The sequence below is a fragment of the Trematomus bernacchii genome, unplaced genomic scaffold, assembly GCF_902827165.1.
Source record: "Trematomus bernacchii unplaced genomic scaffold, fTreBer1.1, whole genome shotgun sequence".
NCBI classification, from domain to species: Eukaryota; Metazoa; Chordata; class Actinopteri; order Perciformes; family Nototheniidae; genus Trematomus; species Trematomus bernacchii.
This window is the reverse complement of record NW_022987739.1, coordinates 27,657,492-27,678,340: the sequence shown is the minus strand read 5'-3', so window position 1 is coordinate 27,678,340 and position 20,849 is coordinate 27,657,492. Positions and strand designations below refer to the sequence as shown.

The following is a 20,849-nucleotide window of genomic DNA, read 5'->3' as shown; positions in this document are numbered from 1 at the left end:
GGCAAGCTGGATGTAATTCAGTGCCACGGTTGGTGAGTGTTTGCCTCTAAAAATTCACAAGATCAGGATTGTTCTTGGGTTTGTTTTACAGTAAAAGCTGTAAAGTTACTCCGTGACTTTGGAGATGGGGTCAGTTGACTAAGAAAAAGACTCTATTAGATTAAACGTAATCCTGTCCTGTGTTAGTGTTTGTTCAGGAAACAAGCAGGGCCACAAGGATCAGAAAAGTGTGTGTGTATAAAATGATGTGTGTGTTTTGTGAGCGAGAGATAGAGCTGGCTCTCTCTGAAGGTCAGGGGAAGTATCAGTGACAGGAAGTGAGCGGCTGCCAGCTTCAGGCCAGGTTACCTCGTAATGAACGACCGCGCTGAGTGACACCTGGCTGCTCCTCAAGACGGGAGGAACACACACACACACACACACAAACATGTGGACTTTAACACACACCTAGCACTACTCTTGCTGAGAAACTGTGTGAAGAAGAGCCAAAGTCTAACTCCAAGCCACAAACATAACTTGAAAGGAATAGTTGATATTTGGGGGACAGAGATTTTCTACCAAGAGTCAAAGCCTGCCTGTCTTCTGAGCCTCTAAAAAAAACTGGCTTCAAACGTTAGGAAATGTTTCTCTGTGACATTTGATACTCATAACTATTCAAGAAACTACCAAAACATTTGTATGACAGTTTTGTGAACTCTGTTGATCAGCTTGATGTCAACCTCTGCTCTACATCTCTTTTAAAAAGGGATCCTTGCTCTATTAAACATTTAAAAAAGAAGCTCCACAGATTTGATATTTTATCTGTTTATTCGTTTCATAACATAATATTATTTTTGCAGACTTCAAAAGATGAATAAACACATGTTCTTGCTCATGTTAGGCCTATGTACCTTTGGCTTTGAGATAATCAAATAACAGCAGAAAAGACTGTAAAGAATAGAGAATTATTTTAACAAAGTCAAAAGGCTGTATCAAATAATACAAAAAATAGAAGGAAATAAAAGTCCATTTTTGGCAGTAAAAGTAAAGATAAACTACTGGGGAAAACCCTTTCCAAAGTGCATGCACGACACATTTATATATGTCTAAATTATGAGATGAGCAAACATACAAAAAAACTGGTAAAAATTAATCAAAATGTCAGAAAAACTAAGAAAAGGGTTTGATTTAATATCACATAATGTTGACTCACCATGTTAGTATCCTTACCATACAGAGCTTTACTACATGTATGTAAGTATGAGTGTAGGTTCTTTGAAATATAAAGTAATCACACAAGACTTAAATCAAAGACAGTGTGTGTTAAGATTGCTTTGCTAACCTGAGCTTCCCAGTATAACCGTATCATAGGATATGATAGACTAGAAGCTAACTATGACATTTCTCTTTGACATTAAGCCCTTCACCAGAGGCCAGTGAAACTCTATAGTGCTGAACTAACCTGTTTCTCTGCTGTGGGTCCCTCTGAGGTGACATTTCCCAGCTACCGTTTTTGTTAGTTTTTTGGTTGTTGTTTGTCTCTCCCTTTTTTCCCTTCCCACTTTTCACATCACCCATCCAATAGCACCTCCTCTTGCCCCCACGCACCATGTGCACAACTTCAAATGGCAAGATCAAAACAACCTTCATCACACAGGCAACTATAGGCGACGGCAAATGTCACATATTGTTACAAACAGATTTATCAGCGGGGGACAGAATGCAGAAAAGTGTGGCTGGTCAGTGATTGCCTGCAGCAGAGGAACTGAGAGCAGATTTAGTGACATGAAGCAGCCCGTCATGTTTTTGGAAAGCTTCACGGCCACTTTGTGTCATTGTCTGGCCGCGATCCACACGCTGTGCTGCACACATTGTCCCAAAATCACTGAAACATAACTCCCTGTTTTGTATCTAAGTCTCCTGAGGCAAACCATAAACACATTTCCTATTTTATGTGTTGTGATGAATAACCTTGCCATAAGAATCACCTTTTTTTTATTTGAGTGTTGCAGCGATGACTTATTATATGTCTGTAACTCAAAGGCTCCCTCGACTGAAAGGCAACAGGATTTTTCCATTTGATTCTTGATTATTGCAGAAAATACGCTTTTTGCCAAAGACATGTTTATGATACTTACACGTTCTGTTCAGCAAGATCATCTCCACATATCAACACAACTTTTATGATTCTTAAAGCGTAAATGCAATTGCCAAAAGTAAAAAGCTAATGTTAGGCTAAATGCGGCTAATGTTCAGAATGTTAGCGTTCGGTAGTCTCAATTAGACACTTGTTAGCAACCACTGTTTTCAGGACACGTAAAAGCATGTATTTGTGTTGTAAAACATTTCCAGGTGTATATCAGTATGTAGTGTCTCTACTTTAAAGAGTTCTCTCCTGCTGATGTTCAGGTTCATATCAGTATGTAGTGTCTCTACTTTAAAGAGTCCTCTCCTGCTGATGATCAGGTGAATATCAGTATGTACAGTGTCTCTACTTTAAAGAGTTCTCTCCTGCTGATGTTCAGGTGTATATCAGTATGTAGTGTCTCTACTTTAAAGAGTCCTCTCCTGCTGATGTTCAGGTGTATATCAGTATGTAGTGCCTCTACTTTAAAGAGTCCTCTCCTGCTGATGTTCAGGTGTATATCAGTATGTAGTGTCTCTACTTTAAAGAGTCCTCTCCTGCTGATGTTCAGGTGTATATCAGTATGTAGTGTCTCTACTTTAAAGAGTCCTCTCCTGCTGATGTTCAGGTGTATATCAGTATGTAGTGTCTCTACTTTAAAGAGTCCTCTCCTGCTGATGTTCAGGTGTATATCAGTATGTAGTGTCTCTACTTTAAAGAGTCCTCTCCTGCTGATGTTCAGGTGTATATCAGTATGTAGTGTCTCTACTTTAAAGAGTCCTCTCCTGCTGATGTTCAGGTGTATATCAGTATGTAGTGTCTCTACTTTAAAGAGTCCTCTCCTGCTGATGTTCAGGTGTATATCAGTATGTAGTGTCTCTACTGGGACATGTCTCCATGCTTTAATGTTCAAAAAGCTCTTTATTGTTCTCATACAGCCTGTGCTGCAGCACCTCTTTTCACCCTCTGTCTGAAACCAGAGCCCAGTCTGCTCTGATTGGTTAGCTGGCCGGCTCTGTTGTGATTGGTCAACCGCTTAGAGATGTCACACCTCATAGCCTATCACCCCAATAGAAGCGCACGTGTTACAAAGTGATGTCATTATGTGTGTAAACAAAGGAGTCCAATGGAGACATCCATCCTTATTTCAGGCATCTAACCACAAACGCGTACAAAAAAGTGTTTACTCCGAGACAAGAGAAGTGCTTAATTGCTGCCTCATTTCCAGCTTCTAGGACTCATTCCTGCACCACATATAGGTGGTCCTATGTGTCTTGCAGAGCAGTTCACCTGTGACGTCTCCTCGCTGCCCTGGTTCCAGTATCAGATTCTGTGCAGCTACAGCAGCAGCAGCTCTATTTAAAGACCTCCTTCCTGCTGATGCTGTGGGATGTCAGCACATCGCCGCAGTGTCTGGTGAAGAGAAGCCCTGTCGCACCAGAGGATGTTTCTGAGGGTGACAAGTGAGGATGCGTATAATTGCACCTGTCCAGCTGTCATGTCACAACCTTTCGTTCTCCTTGTTGCAGCGCTGAAACACCTCACAGCTGCACAGACAGGCAGGGCGCCAGACGGCCATCACACATGCTTCTGCCTGTCAGGAGAGGCTTGATGCAATACTTTACTGTGAATGCACAACTGTTTTATAAACCCTAATCAAGATATTTTAGCCTGGTTGTCAGTTTCTTCATTGGAGATATCATACGTGTTAACAGGAACTCTTGATGACTTTGTAAGGGACTGGTCCCAAATATCATAATATTGGTGGTTAATCATAACTATGGTCATAACCACTACATCAGAATTAGTTTAATTTACTCACATTTGGAAAAAGCATTATATTGCGAAGACTTCCGCAGCTCATGATCGTTTCTTGACAATGCCTATTTTTGTTCGGTGGTGTCTAAAGATCGTTGTATTGTATCCCCTATATGAATATATTGAACTGTAAACCCAGTTTACCAAAAGTAAACTTTACCAGACACATTCTCTAAAGTATATGCCCTAATTTCATATCGTAAGTGGGCTTATGTCATGCGTCTTGTCTCTGTTAGGCACTTCAGGCAGACTCAGAAGATGTTATTGTAAAATAAAAGACTTTAATATGTTAACATGATTACTGACTCCACCATCAGAGTGAAACTTTACATCCACCATCTCTATCACATATACATCCATGTTAGCTATATTGCTTCCTCTGACATATAGTCGATGTAATCTCTGAGTCCGTGCATCTTGAGTTTATTCTACATGTACAGCGGCTGTTTATCTGTGACAGACGAATCTCAGGCTGCAGGGGAGAAGCTCTGCTCAAACTCAACTTACAGTCAAATTAAAGCTGCTCTGTTCAATTCATCAGTCACTGAAAGTGTCCAGATCCCTGCTGCATGTCCTGTGTGTCAGACTACAGTGGATGTTCAAGATTCAAAAGCTTTATTGTTATATATGTGCAAAATAGCTACTGTGTAGTTTTGCAAAGAAAATCGGAAGTCCCAGGCTTCTCCAACAATGCAACATACTTATTGTACTGTATGCATCAAATACAATACAAAATAGTCAAGAAGAAATAGAAATAAAGTAATAAAAAATATATAAATAATAAATACAATATATATATATACATATAAATATTAAAATAATAAAATTTAAAAAAAACATTCAAGCAAAAATAGTGCAAAACAATTGTGCAAGTAACACAACGTGTAAGTAGATAACTAAATGTAAAATTGAACATTGTACAGTGTAATAAAATACTGTTTTTTACATATATTGTATAGTAGTTTATGTATATATAAATTATATAGTAAATTGGTGACCATTGGCACAAACATGACACCAACAGCGTCTACAATGTCCCATTTGTGTTTGTATGACTTTCACAGACTTTGATTAGAAATGGATTTGTAATATGTCAACAACGAACGTAATTATTTCACTAGAAAATCTTAATTGGCAATGCAGTTTGGTTGCGTAGTTTTGATTGGAGTTATCTGATTAATATAGTGTATTATTATGAAAGCAAGTTGACCATGTTAGGGAACAAAGCTCTGTTGAACTTTTTTGAGGCTCCTGTGAGAGTGAAGCCTTCCTGTGATGAATGGAAATAAGGAAAATGAATGCGTGTTTTAAAAAAGTACAACATCAATAATGTGGTGACAGCGTGATCGCCGCTGGTGTTTGTGTGTGTCTGTGAGCGAGGTCACACTGAGGCTGCCCTCGTGACTGATCAGGGTCACACTCAGGGGTCAGAGGTTAAACACATGGAGGGGGGGGGCTGAACCCTGCTCCCATTAACTCCTGACCTCTAGTTCAACGCTGCTCTGTGTAACAAGTCCCAGCTCCATTTCTCTGAGTATTTTACGCTTAATTGACTGAATATCTGCAGACCTTGAGAATTCTATTGTAGTGGAAATGTGAGCTTATTTTGTCCGTTTTGGGTGGGTTATTTTCATTACTGATTCATCTGCAGATGTTTAGTGAATATTTGATTTATCAGTTTGTCTATAAAATGTTGAAAGAGACCAAAGTCGCTGAATGTCTTGCTTTTTTATGGAATAATACTGGTGGTTGAAATGTAAATAAGTAATACACTTTACAGCAGAAAAATATATCCAGCTTACCATTAATTTGTGCTTTCAACTGAAACATATACCTTAATTATTTTAGCCACTTTATTTGATTTTCTATTCAAAGGAAAGACATTTATTTTATTTATTTTTTATTTTCATCTCTGTGATAATTTGTATTTCTACTGAAAAGTATATATTTTTATTTGATTTAAAGGGGACCTATAATGCAAAATGCACTTTTTTATGTCTTTTAAGTCGCATTCACACCAGCCTTGTTTAGTCCGGTTGAATCGAACCCTGGTGCGTTTAGCCGCTTGGTGCGGTTCGTTTGGGTCGGTGTGAACACAGTCCAAGACCGCTTAAAAGAGGTGGTCTCGGAGCGCTTGCTAGTGAACTCTGGAGCGGTTCATCGCTGGTGTGAACGCAGTCCGCACCAAAACATAGGAAGCGTAGTATTTACGAGTCACAAGAACGCGGATGTCTTAATTTCTTTAGTGAAAGAGTGAAGCAGAATGAAGTGTTGAACAGTGTCGTGTAAAGTCAAAATGCTCCTTCAACTATACATAAAAGTAAGAGCCACCTGTCGTCGGTGAAACGTCCCTCCTTACTGCAGAACGTCTCATTACATGTGTTATAATGTTTTTTAACGCATGTCGTCTGATTGTATAAACATATGTGCTGTCCACTAGATTCTGTTGATATGCTCTCCAGATTAACAGCAGCATGCTCCATGGCGGAGGCTCCAGTAGAAATTGCCAGGATTTGCGTTTTTTACCCCCTTAATGTCTGACCAATTGTTGAACAGCATTTCCGTGCACGTGACTTGTGTTTAAAGTTTATAGTCCGTTTGAGTTTTGCCCGTGTGAACGCAAACCGAACCTTCTGAAAAATGAAACAATGTAACAAACTGTCGTCTGGTGCGCACCAGAGAAGCGGACTATTAGGTGTGAATGCGACCTTATACATAAATATGTGTCCTCGTGTGTCGGGGAACTCACGCAGCATCAGAAAATAAAACCCTCTCTTTTCCTCCGTACCCAAATCTTTTAAAAACGGGGCTGCAACGGAGCTGATCCAGTGTTCCTGCCGATATGACGTAATTTCGAATGGTGGACCCACAGAAAGTTGCTATCAGAAACAATGCCTGACGTGTTTTGGACGTAATCTCGTCTTTGTTTACATTAGCAAGCATCGCTAACACTCAGAGCTAACCTGTACTGGAGAGCACGTGTTTAAAAAGCAGGAAATAAAAAAAGGAACTCGCCTTGTGATAAACCCGCAAGAGAAAAAGCATTTGAGCTCCATACTGTTTCAGAAATAATCCTTGATGTGGTTTAGAACAGGATGGCGTTTTATCACAGCAGAATTTAACTTTATCTCCGGTAGAATTCTGATCAGGCATTAGCTCCGCCTCCTCTTTTTTTTTTTTAAAGCTAAGGACCCAAAATCCGCGTTTCTCTAAACAGGGCTGGAATAGAGGGATATGAGGGATTTCTAAAATGCATGATCCGTTTGTATTTTGAGCAAAACACATCATAGACATGTTTTTATATATTTGTATATATCTGAGACCCATAATATATGCCTTAAAATAGCATGATAGGTGCACTTTAAATTACATTTAAAAAACATTTTATTATTATTTTTATTTATATTATAATATTTATCTAGTTTTATCATACCCAATCTTCCCCTAAATAAAGTATTATGATTCTTATTCTGATCTCTTCTGTTATCTCTTGCAGGATGCCTCCATCGCCCATCGCTTTCATCTGATGCGGGAAAAGCACCCTGAGAAGTTCAACAGCAGGTGAGAGGAAAGAAGGAGGCGGATATTTGGTATTTCACAACATAAATCCCCTCCCCTGCTCCAACGTCTTAACTACATTAGCTAACAAGCAAACCTCGTCATAACCAACTAGTGACCTTGCACTTTAATCTGGAAACTCAATATCCCACTGAGCCGCGATCGTCAGCAATCAATAACAGAACAGAGGCTGCCTGCATAGTTAAATCAATATATCGGCAGTTCTGTGTTTGTGATAAAACTGGACCGACCGATGACGTGAGAGGAGGGGAAATCCAACTGGGCAGGAGCCATGGCTTCAATGGTTTCCAGAGACCAGACACAAATGATTTACAATTATATTATTGATCAAACTTTTTGTAATGTTCTCAGCTAATTATAAAATGTCCTATTGGGTTAGGGTGTTTTTTGAAAACTGTTTTGTTGAGTATAACTGTTTCTTAATTGACTTTACTTACTTTACTTGTATGTCTTTATTGAACGAGGAAAAAGTACACCATCTTAAAAAGAGAAGAGATATGCCAGATCATTTCCATCTGCAGTCTTTTTTTTTTTCTGGTTGGCACATTTTGTTTTAAGCATGTTTTTTGATCGACAAAATCAGCATCAGATGCGCCTTACTAAGCCAAACCAAGCTGTTTATTCTCCAGCTACACTCTGTTATCCAAATGTGGCTCCACAAAGTAAGTTGACATGAGCAATATTCCCAAATGAATGGCTTTTAAAAATAAATAACGGGTAGTCAAAAACCAATGGGTAAACTAGCACTAAACTCAAAGACTGCTAAGGCTGATGGGGTTTTGAAGGTATTTGGTAAAAACTAAACAAAGTGTGGATATTTGACCTGATTTGATTCTAACTTTTAGTGATTGCTGTACGGGACATAAATGTGTGAACCAAATGTATTGGCACCCCATCAAAACATTTGAGGAACGTAAACCAAATATCTAACTAATGGCAGTGCCAGAAGATCACCAGGAATCATCAGGGTTCATCCTCAGGGCACCATGACGAGCATAACCACTCATAGAGCTCCAGACATGTTTAGAAACATGTCAATGAGCCACAGCCTTTTCCCTTAATAAAAATCAATGTTGTCCCTGTAGATTTTTTAGGAGGAGAAATAAAGAACCTGGTCTTTTTCTACTCATAGAGCTCTAAACAATGTGAAACATATCAATGAGCCACACTGGAATTTTCTTTAATAATAATTAACATGGGCCTGTAGATTTTTCTGCTTCAATCTCACCAGAATGTACAAATCTATGCACGACAAACCATTTATTTTCATGAGATTTGTAAAGAAGAGGATAAATAAAGAACCTGGTCTTTCAAATGTAAACATGTGCAACCCTCAGCTCTGAATCCATAGAGAGGCGAAGTCCCGCCCATCTACTTTCGACCCATGGGACCTTATTTCGGAAGAATTATGTATTGAAGTCAAAGGGGAGAGAAAGATTATCTTTCGATCCCGTTTGAATTGTGCCACGAATTACACATATGATGTTTGTCAATCTTAAATAATAATTTCCATGTCAAAAAAGTCACAGTTTGTCATAAAACTGTTGAAATATAAGACTATGAAAAATACGTAACTAGAAAGACTACAAATCCCAGAATCCCGGTCCCGCATGCTGGCTCTTAGGAACCGACTAACTCCCCTTGTGTGTATGTACAGCTCTCAACATGCCCAGACTTGGAGTGATTTTCACCTCTTTTAATACTTTCCGCCTCATTCTGAAAGAAAGAAGTGAAATGTGCCAACGTGACGGCCGTCTTGGTGTGTGGTGCGAGACGGGAGATGTAGTTCATTGAGCGGTTTCACACCAAAAAAAAGTGTTACTTCACATTTTTACGACACATTTTAATTTTTTTGACTTGCAAAATTATCTTTTAAATTGACAAACATCATATGTGTAATTCGTGGCACAATTCAAACGGGATCGAAAGATAATCTTTCTCTCCCCATTGACTTCAATACATACTTTTTCCGAAATAAGGTCCCATGGAGGTCCACCGGAAAGGGAGGGACTTCGCCTCTCTATACCATCCACAAAGATCAGGAGTTGTGGGGGAAACACGGCCTTTGATGTCTCCCTGCTTTGATTTCCCAGCAGCCTTTGCTGTGGCCACACTTCCTCTGAAGACTTATTCAGAGAACAAACAGCAGCAGCCTGCCTCTATAGAAACACACTGTAGCCCTGAGGGGAATGAAGGAGCAGGAGTGTGTGTGCTGCCTTTTGTCTTTGCCTCAGGCCGAGGTGTGTGTGTGTGTGTGTGTGTGTGTGTGTGTGTTAACAAACAATTGGTGTGTTTGTGGAGTGATAATGCTCTCAGGTGTCTCGAGCGTGCATGCAGATGTGCACCATCATTTGCCTAAAAGCCATTCTGTGTAAACTGTGTGTGCTGAATGTGTGCTTAAGGAAGCACATGAGCAAATATCACTCTAGGTTAGAAATCAATTAAACCGCACAAAAAAAGTGGCCATAAAAACAAATTGTGTGTTTTTACTGCGTTGGGCTACTCAGTAAATTATAAAAGCTTGTTCAGATGCCACAGACTCAGTTAGGAGCTCATGTTTGTGTTGCTGGTGTTTCGTGTTGCTTGCATCATGACAACAACATGTATGCTTCCCTGCACAGTTAATTAGTCTGCATACTAGAGAGAGAGAGAGAGAGAGAGGAGAGAGAGAGAGAGAGAGAGAGAGAGAGAGAGAGAGAGAGAGAGAGAGAGAGAGAGAGAGAGAAGAGAGGAGATAGTATAGATAGATAAGAGAGGTCTGCTGCGCTCTCGATGCGATATCTATCTCCGATCCTCTCTCGCTACTCGCGCTCTCTCCTCTCGCTCGCTATCGCGCTCTCCTCTCTCTCTCGCCTCTCTCTCTCTCTCTCTCTCCTCGCTCTCTCTCTCTCTCTCTCTCTCTCTCTCTCTCTCTCTCTCTCGCTCTCTCTCTCTCTCTCTCTCTCTCTCTCTCTCTCTCTCTCTCTTCTCTCTCTCTCTCTCTCTCTGAGACCTATTCTTTTCTGCTCTTTCTCCATCCCGAGCCCCAGATATTTTTCCAGCATCACAGGCAAATACAAATAGCTTTATTGACATGACCATAATGACAAACAAATGCAAACTAATTCTCTCCTTTTCTGTCAGGCAGAGACAAAATGTCCTGTGCGATGCAGCTTTTTTGTATTTCCCCTAGTACATTATTTCGTTTTTCTGTTTCAATAAATCTCTTACTCTCTTCCTCTTTGATACATTATCATCCAGAGTTAAAAGATGTAAAGCATTAATGTGTAGGAACTTATTCAGCTTACATAAATAAACTCTTCTGTTGCTTTTTGATGCTTCAAACTATTTATATTCTGCTTTGTGAGCAACTCCTGGCTCAGATCCAACTCCATTGACACTCTGAATAAAACCAGCAGTGTAATATACAATATTTACAGAAACACTGGAGGCTGTGTTCTTCTGTGAGTTTTCCTCTTTTCACAGAGTTATATAAAAAGACATCTGATGGACAACTTCCACTGTTCTGTTGTTGTCTGACTGATGTTTTGGCAGCGTGTATATCCGTTCTTTATTTTTTTATAAATTGAAAGGAGTCAGAGTGGAGAACAAGCCGTTTTTTCTCTACGGGTGAGCGGACGACAGATCACCTCTGACCCGGTGAGAAAAGTTGCTCAGTGCTTTATTTATTGTCCACCCTGCCACTCAAAGTCCCACATCGTCTGTGATGTGTGTGTGCGTTTGTCTCTCACACACTCACACCATCCCCCACTTGTCTACTAGCACATACACTAGTGTCAGTCACATCCCCAGGCCTGTTGGGACTAAAGGGATGTGTGACTCCTGACACCTCGACCCACCACCATCTAACGGGCACCATCCAGACCTCCAGGAGCCTAATATAGGTGCTAATGACACCTATATATCCTTTATTTAGCCAGGTAAAAAGTCTCATTTGAGATTAAAATCTGTTTTTCAAGAGCGACCTGGCCAAGAATGTGTCAGCATTGACTTCTCCCAGTGAAGACAATGCTGACTTTGGTGTGTGTGTGTGTGTGTGTGTGTGTGTGTGTGTGTGTGTGTGTGTGTGTGTGTGTGTGTGTGTGTGTGTGTGTGTGTGTGTGTGTGTGTGTGTTGTGTGTGTGTGTGTGTGTGTGTGTGTGTGTGTGTGTTGTGTGTGTGTGTGTGTGTGTGTGTGTGTGTGTGTGTGTGTGTGTGTGTGTGTGTGTGTGTGTGTGTGTGTGTGTGTGTGTGTGTGTGTGTGTGTGTGTGTGTGTGTGTGTGTGTGTGTGTGTGTGTGTGTGTGTGTGTGTGTGTGTGTGTGTGTCTGTCAGGTGTGATGCACATGGGGGGATGGGCACATAAGGGGGACACACATCTAGAGAGTGTGTGTGTGTGTGTGTGTGTGTGTGTGGATACATGAACACAATAAGAGGAATTATGTTGTTGTAAAGGAACAAATTCAGCACGGTTTAAAAAAATAAATGTTGCATCAAATGTGCATTTATCAGACGTGGCAGAGCGGTGCAGGTATAATAAGATTTAGCAATTGAACAGAAATGTGAGGAATGGCGATAAACGATGAAAGAAAAAAGAAATATAATAATTTCATATCTTTCTCTCCTGGTTTTGGCCTCAAATCTACCAATGCACAGATAAGGAGATTTCATTTAGGTGATGCTTTCATCCAAAGTGGCTCACAATAAGCTCATGTTTAGCCAAAATAAATTAGCCAAGGTGCAGCTGAAACAGACAGGTTTTAATTTGACGATTCAAGATGTTTTATTTTATCTGAATATACACCCTGAACCAAGCTATGCATTACACGCCCGTTTCTAAACGTACAAGTTATTGTTAACGTTGAGGCACAATTTACCAAACAATCAAAAAGTGTAATTCGGAAGAAAGAAACAAATATTTCAAATGAAATTACTCCCAACAACCAGGTCATGATTTCTGGAAAAAGATTTTGCTGTTTAGTTCTTCAAATATACATATTTCTGGTTTTGAGCACCACAGTGCCATTTAATTCCATTATATTGGAGAGATGACACACATTTCACTTGGAAACTCATGCGAAAACAATTTTGATTGCCGAATAGCATTCCAGGTGAGAGGAAAAATATGTTTTTTGGATAATCTGACACTTAAAATTGTTTTTCTACCTGACTCGTCTCTCAGAATATTTGAAGAATGTGATGTGTATCAATGGAAAGATCTATCACTCACTCTGCTTCCTGTTGGACTGACAAGGACATTTAAGCATGTGAGCAAACAGTCACAGCACAAAATTGAACACTTTTGTCAAAGAAAATACACAAGTACTAACGACTCATGCCATGACGCAAACAAATAAACACAACCTTGACAAAATGAAAATGTTTCCAATTCTGATCAAAGAAAAAATGCCCTTTTTACACGTTGGAATCATGAACTCTGACCATAGACTGTATAAAAGAAGTGGACGAAAGCAACGTGGGTGCTGCTCACTTGAAGGTTGTTTGTTTGCATTCAAGATTTGATTTCGGTGAGAAAGTTGGTGAGTTTTGAATGGGTTGTGTTGATGATGGTTTTTGTAGATATGTTGAGTTTCATGTCATCAGCGTAGCAGTGAAACTGGAGGATTTCGATTACAGATGATTTTGCCAAGGGGGAGCATAGAGGATAAAGAAAGAGGAGGGGACCAAACACTGAACCTTGTGGGACGCTTTCGGACCAAGGAGTGGTGGAGGAAGTGCAGTTATTTATTTTTTTAAAGGGTGAAGCTTATCAAAACTGAATACTGACCAAGACATTTTTGGCTGACGGCAAACTGTGAAAAGGTTGAATTTGTAAGAAGATAACACAGAAAACATTTAGACTGGACAACACTGTGGTAGCTACCTGTCAATCACAAGGTAGTCCCGCCCATTTGTAATTATTTTACAATTTTTTAAGCTCTAAATGGGGTAATATCTTTACGCAATGAGACTAAGGCGCCGTTTACACGAGGAGAAAACTGCTTGTATCTGCATAGTTTCGCGTGCGTATAGCCCTATTATTTACACGAGGCCGATAGAAACTGACCCCACAAACGATAACGGGTCCCAAGGTGGATAGATTTGCAAACGAAACGCTCTGGGGGGTCAACCGAGTCCGTGTAATCACCTCTATACGAATATTTCCTGAAAAAATAGCGATAGCCCCGCCTCTCCCCACCTCTCCTGCTCACTGCTGTAGCAACTATCAAAAATAGCTGTGTTAATTAAACGCACAAGGGGTTCTTGAATGAAATAATATTATAAAAGCCAAACCAGAATTGTTAACGCCCAATATACTCCTTAAACAAAATAAACAGAGTCAGATTTCATGCATTGATCCATTATATTGACAAAGGAGGATCTCACCCGGTGTTTGTAGAGAATATCTCTCTTTTCTGAGCGGGTCCTCTCCACAGAGACGTGCTTCTTGGTCGGTCGATGCAATATCCACAGATTCAGTTTCTTTCAGTTAACTTCCCCGTTGCATTTATCCATATGCTGAGGAAATTACTATATCCCGCTGAATACCAGCAATCGCCACACACACTTCCTCCTGTCAGTAGCTACTGCTAGTGCTACTGCTACTGACCATGCTACAGATATTAGTGCAAAATCTACAGCTCCTCTACCACAACCATCAGCAACAAGTGGACATGGAGAATTACATGAACTACATGTTGCTAAATACACCGCGGGGCGTAAACAGAAGGGTAGCCATGGCAACATTGCTGCGGGGCTGCTCGGGCTGCTCTTCTTCGCTGCTTTTGGTGTATTTTGGCGGAAGTTACAGCGCCACTTACAGTCCCGGCATATGTACTACAGCGTTTCCAGCTGCCTCGTTTGAACAGACACGTTAAATGAAACGAATGCATGTGAACGGAAGACTTTTTTGAATACGCATACTGTGCATAAACGCAAACGTTCCCGTGTGAGTGGGGCCTAATTCCTGAGTCTTGCAATTGAAGCCATTAACTTGTCCAGAAAGTGTTTACTGAAGTTATAAACAAGTGAAAAGTAGGGTCATTTTCTCATAGACTTCTAGCATTTTACATTACATGCCCCGATGAATTTAGGCCCCGGCTCCACGGGAACGCATACGGCAAAACGCATCGGAGTAACGCAAACGCAAACGCAAAAAAGCTTCCGCCCACACGCAATATACACCGGATTGTGTCAAGCTCCACGAGACGGCTCCGTTTACATCCAACCGCTGGAAAAGCTGCAGTACATATGCCGAGCCTGTACGTGGCGCTGTAACTTCCTCCACAAAAGCAGCAACTTCCTCCACAAAAGCAGCAAAGAAGAATGGTTGTCATGGCTGCACTTCTGTTTATTCTCCGCGGTGGGGGCCGAGGGATCCACGCAGAGTTTTTCGCCGGTCAACGTGTGTTAAAGTTTAAATCTTCCGGACAAAATTATAACAGTGCCGGTCAAAGGTCTTCATTGTTATTTATTGAGCTTTAAAACAAATGAATAACGACGATATAATGATATATAATCATAAAATACACGGAGCCTGTCTCTTTTTCCTCTCTTCTGACAGCGTCAGTGTCTGTCTCATGCAGCAGCTGATCCAGTAATGATGACTCGACAGTAAAAATAAACATATTTATAACTAGTTTAGGTAGTTTGAGAGGTAATTAAAATAGCTAAGGGTGATGATCTGACTTGAAGTGTGTGTTTTCCTCCCGCTGCATCACAGCGGGAGGAGCTGCGTGTCTCCGTCCTGTCAGATTAGACTTCACTCGCGTTTATGTCCATATCGAGATAAAGATAAATAATCTGAATTCTGTGTGCAGTGTACTTTTGCGGGGGTGAGCAGCAGAGGTGGGGAGAGGCGGGGCTATTGCGTCGTCATTATCAGAAACGGATGACCGTATAGGCGACCACACGGCCCCGTTGGACCCCCCAGAGCGCTCCGTTCCCAGATCTATCCACCTTTGGACCCGTTGTCGTTTGCAGGGTCTGTTTCTACGGTTCCGTTACGGCGTCGTCGAGCTTAAAGGGCTATACGCATGAGAAATATGCGGATTCAACCCGTTTTCGTTCCCGTGGAGCCTAGGCCTTTGTCACCATTAGGTCTATAAACATTTCAGTGACCCTTATCAGTTGATTGGATTAGCAGAGATCAGATATCAACCCCCTTTTGACCTCTGTCCCAAAACTCAGCTGCCAGTGTTTCTTTCCTTTTTGCTTTTACAGTCGATTAAGTTTGAGGATTTTCTTTCTTTGTCTGTTTCCTAGAAAATCAAATGCATCAGTTCCTTTATGCAACGGGACTTTTTTACCTGGAAAGTATCTACTGTAGCCAACCAAACGCAACGGTAAAAATAAGGGTAATAATGGTAATAGGCTTCCATAGACTGGATACATTAAATATGTATATAAATATATGTTCATTCTTGCTTTAGTCTTTAAAACATATATGTGGCTATTCTGTGTTCATCTGCTGCAAATATTTTCATAAACTAAGCTAAACAATGATTGCAAGTGCTTGTGGTAGTTTGCTTCTTCCTCTAAATGTTTGTGTAAATTCCTCAATATCAAAAATGAAGTGACCATACTAGAAGTATTTTCTGATGTACAGTACTTCTCTTATCTTAAGTCACTAACAGCATATCTGTTGTAGGCACATCCTACCAGACATCACCCGTTAAATAAATCATGACTTTTGGGAATTCAGGTGACTACACATCATCTACAGTAACGGCAGAGATGGAGTTCTATCAATCAATATTTCATATACTCCATATTAACAATGAATCACACGACTACTTTTGTTGCTATGGAGAAAAACAGAGTGAGAGGCATGTATGAGCGCTTCTGCAAATTTAGAAAATGCACTGTTGTTGCTCGGGAACAAAACACAAACACCTGAACCATCCAAAACTGCCCAAGGAAATGTCATTTAAAATACTGAATGCATTATGAGGTTTCTTCACACTACAAGAAAGGGAAAACTCCCCAAAAACATTGTAGTATATTTAAAAGTGTGCCACATTAACAGGGCTCCGCTTCTTGACTCACACGTTAAAACCGTCCAAATAAAACTCTGCAGGGGCTGATTTCTTTGCCTTTCTTTGGCTGATTTATTTACTTCTTCCATAAAATTAAACAAACAAATAAACAAAATGATCAGTGTAACATGAGGTCAAAGACTGTACCCACCCCTTCCTTATATAACAGCTGATCATCTGATTGATAACAATAAATCCAAACTATTCTCAGAATATTTAATTTAATACATATTCATAAATCGAAAGAATATATATAGACCTAAATTAATTCGAAAATTGTCATTTATAATCAACACAAAAGATGTCTAACAGGTTCCCTTTAAATGTATTCTAAGGCCAATAGTTTTGTACTTGTACACAGTAAGATTTTGAATGCAGTACTTTTACTTGTACCAGAGTACTTTCAGTATTACTTCTACTTTAAACTCTCCAAGTTTATTTCTCCACTGGGTGAGGGCGGATGTGTCCCATTAAAAAGCAACGTCAAAAATCACCCTCTTTAACCTAATGCAAAATGTGTGAGAGAGAGGAGGGGCAGGAAAGAGGTGGAGGGGGGGTCATAAGGTCACTGCTCATATTGGGGATTAAGGGAGATGCTTATCTGCAGGGAGGGGCACAATGGGGAGAGATAGCTGCTACAGTACACAGATAGAGTGTTGTATCCTCGAGCTTTGCTTAACAGTGTTTTCATGGTTTCACCTTTCACTGAATAAAAGCCAATCTCTTTCTCTCTTAGATAAAGTTGTATATCCACCAGGAGAAAGAGACATTATCTTTCATAGCAACTACATTCATTTAAGATGAAAATAATTAATAAGTGCTTTGCTTTGTTCGGGAAACAGCGTTACAATCGGACTAAAAATGGGATAAAACATGCTGCCATAATTGGATAAATACCCAATTTTTTAAAGATGATGCATTTGTGGTGCATAAACATGGGAATAAAAGAGGAAAGGCTTATAAAAAGTAGTTTGTCTCCCTGTTGCACTCTGTGTCCATACGAGAGGGGAAAAAAACATGAGTTAATTGCATTTTTTACAGACCGTCTCAAGTGGAAGCAGCTTAATGAGTTTAGGCAGCTCGCCTCATTGAGAATCGCAACTGCTCCTAATTGTGATCTCAAATATGCTCATAATCCCCTGATTTGACAGCGGCAGAGGTTTCTGGGGAGGCATTAAGGTGAAAGACAGAGAACAAGGGACAGAAAGACAATTAGCGAGGAGAAAAACATGTGAGCGAGTGCAGCGGCTTAAGACATTTAGGTTTCAATAAACATCATTAATTATTTGAATGCTTTGTTTGAAGTCTGTAGTACGCTTTGAGTTCATGTTGAGATTTACCTCCTGATTATTTGAGTGTACATGAGTGAAAATATAAATATTTCTCGCAAGGTGTGAATATTTCTTTAGGTTGATTGTGTTTAAGTGTCCTCTTATTGCTCTCAGTGCCAAAGTGGCAAAAGGCGCTTTCACACCAAGTACTTTTCCCGGGAATAGTTCCCGGAACTTAGTTCCCCGGAAATCTTTAGTTCCGGAACTATCTAGTAAATCACGTTCACACCGGAATAAGTCCCTGACGGAGGATTACGCAAATGAAGCCGCTGGCGTCACTTCTTCTTCTTCTGCTTTGGGTTTACTGGCAGGCCGCAAACAACTTCACGGCGTATACTGCCACCCGAAGTCCCCGGCCGGAACTCCCCGGAGTTGGCCTTCCAAGTAAATCGCCAGCACGCCGACACCTCCTCATCACTCCACCGCTCCCATGTTTTTTTTTGTGTTGCCATAAGTTAGTCTCTCTCCGTTGGTGCGCTGGACTAATGCTAATAATGCTAATGCCAGCAAATACAATGGCGGCTTCACAAAACTCTTCCGAGTTTTACGGGGCGTGGTATGCAATTCGCCCAGCCAATCAGAAATTGGAACCTTTTCCTGAAAAGGTTAGCAAAAAAAAGTTCTAGTTCCAGATCTTTTTAGCTGGCATTAGCATTATTAGCATTAGCATTAGCCCAGCGCACCAACGGAGAGAGACTAACTTATGGCAACACAAAAAAAAACATGGGAGCGGTGGAGATGAGGAGGTGCCAACTCCGGGGACTTCCGGCCGGGGACTTCGTGTGGCAGTATACGCCGTGAAGTTGTTTGCGGCCTGCCAGTAAACCCAAAGCAGAATAAGTGACGTCAGCGGCTTCATTTGCGTAATCTTCCCTCAGGGAACTTATTCCGGTGTGAACGCGATCTGTACTTAGTTCCATGGGGGAACCAAGTGCTGGGAACTAAGTACGGCAAAGTACTTGGTGTGAAAGCGACTAATGGTTTGCCCACATGATACTGAGCTGTTGTGGCAATAGCTGTGTTATCAGTATCAGCAGCTTGTCAAATGATCTATGAAGTATTTGTCTTTGTAGAGACATCAGTTATGATGTTTGTAGGGTTTCTCTGGGTTTTAAGGGTGAGTACAGCCTTTACAAATCATTTTGTAGACTTACGGTTAAAGCTTTAGATACTCCTTTCTCTTTCTAACACTCATATTGTATAAGATAGCAGGGGAGAGTCGATAACCCCAGTCTGTTCAAAGATTGTGATCTCTCAAAACAACAGATCAAAAAGGGTCAAATGGGGAAGCTTTGAAGTCATGACCAGGAGGCAGTTGACGGCCCAAGATAAAAAGGAGGACATTTGCCCCTCCCCCGACAGCCAATCGGAGTGTTTTCTCTTACCAAATGGCTCTCCTTCCAAATAAACATGCTTGAACTGATAGAAAGTCTCTGACTAGGGCCAAAGACACTTCTAATGGCGCATTTCCACTACACGGTCGGCCTCGGCCACACTCGGTACGGCTCGGTACGGCTTGGCCGCGTTGGGCCTTAACAGGGCCGACTCACTTCATGCTGCGCTTCCATTACAGTTTAGGAACTGGGGTAGTTACTATAGTAACGCAGTGTAGGCGGAGCCGTGACGTCATCTTCAATGAGAAATCCAGAAACACAACACAGCCGTTAGCTGTGAGCACTCAGAGCTCACAGCTCCTTATATATGTTCAGAAACTCGACAAAAGTTAAACAAGTACACACCACAGACTGCCTGTGTCATGGTGAATACAGTCGCTGCTTTATTTATGTCTGTATAGGCCGTTGTTGTGAGTGTGGACGGTCGGGGCATATACTGCGTTAGCTTAGCCAATCTCCATCTAGAAAAACACGAATTTTAAAAGGTTTTTCGCCTGCCGTCTGTCTGCAGACTTGACAAAGCATTAATTCATGGTTTTTACTAACCGGTATCAGTATGTTGTTACTTCGGCATCATTTTGAAACGTGTATTACAATTAAATCACGGTCAAATATGTCCATCTTGTTGTAGTTCTAGCCCTCTTGCCAGCGCTCCTCTCTCTAGTTTAGCATACTCAGCCCGACTCAGCCCTGTTTGTTGGCCCCGATAGAACCACAATTTTCTAGGGCCAGAAAAGAGGGGAAAAAGTGGCCCCGCGCCGTGCCGCGCCGGAACGAGGCCTAGTGGAAGCACAACCAAAAAAGGGGACGGCACGACACGGCACGCTTAAAGCGAGCTACGCGCTGCAATGGAAATGCGCCATAACAGTCCGAATCTGGCCGACTCTTGTGTAAATTAAGTTGGTGTGAGGTATAGTGGAAAGATGTTGGAAGTGTTTTCTTTATTGATGCATCCAAATTATTGCTATTTGCACAGATACAACAGTGTGGGCTACCTGAGTAAATGCATTGTAATTGTAAAGTATTACTGATCAATCTCCTGGTATTTGCATTGATCTGTTATTATAATTGTTGGTGTGATAGAGACAATGCTATGTTTTTAGTGTCTGTTCATTGTGTACCTGCACAGATGGAAATAAGCTAATAGCAATTTATGGTCCTGCACTTATAATAGTTATTCATTTTGTGACATGATTCCCTTTACCTCCACTTGTCTTCAGTTGCTGCACCAGTTGTTTTCCCATCATTTATCACTGTTGAGAACTCCCCTGTCCAGCAGAGATTTCACCTTGACTTTGTTATTCAGCCACCGTCCTGTGCCAAAACTGCACCAAACGACATCGGGACGTAAACAGCGCGGCATCCATCGGGTCACCTCTGACAAACCCTCTGCAGGGCACAAATTAACCGCTGTTGAGTCAGTCCTGTGGCATGCTTTCGAGTGCTGTGAATCACACAAATATTTCCCCTTATCATACAGTCTCCACCAGCAATGTTTCACCCTGTGTCCCCTCCAGAGGCAATGTGGATATTTCAACTCTCAACATATGTTTACTGAGGCGACTGTGTGGACTGTTTCAATGAAAGCGTGGACAACAGAAGGACAG

General features: G+C 41.0%; 1 protein-coding gene across 2 annotated transcripts in view; it reads left to right on the top strand.

Annotated features, from left to right (window-relative positions):
* Positions 1-20,849, top strand: part of LOC117495311 (diacylglycerol kinase beta) — a 133,906-nt gene that overhangs the window by 80,680 nt on the left and 32,377 nt on the right. For both annotated transcript variants that reach the window (XM_034146503.1, XM_034146504.1), the window contains one exon: positions 7,419-7,483. In XM_034146503.1, coding sequence (XP_034002394.1) covers positions 7,419-7,483 — 65 coding nt within the window. The remainder of the gene's footprint in view (positions 1-7,418; positions 7,484-20,849) is intronic.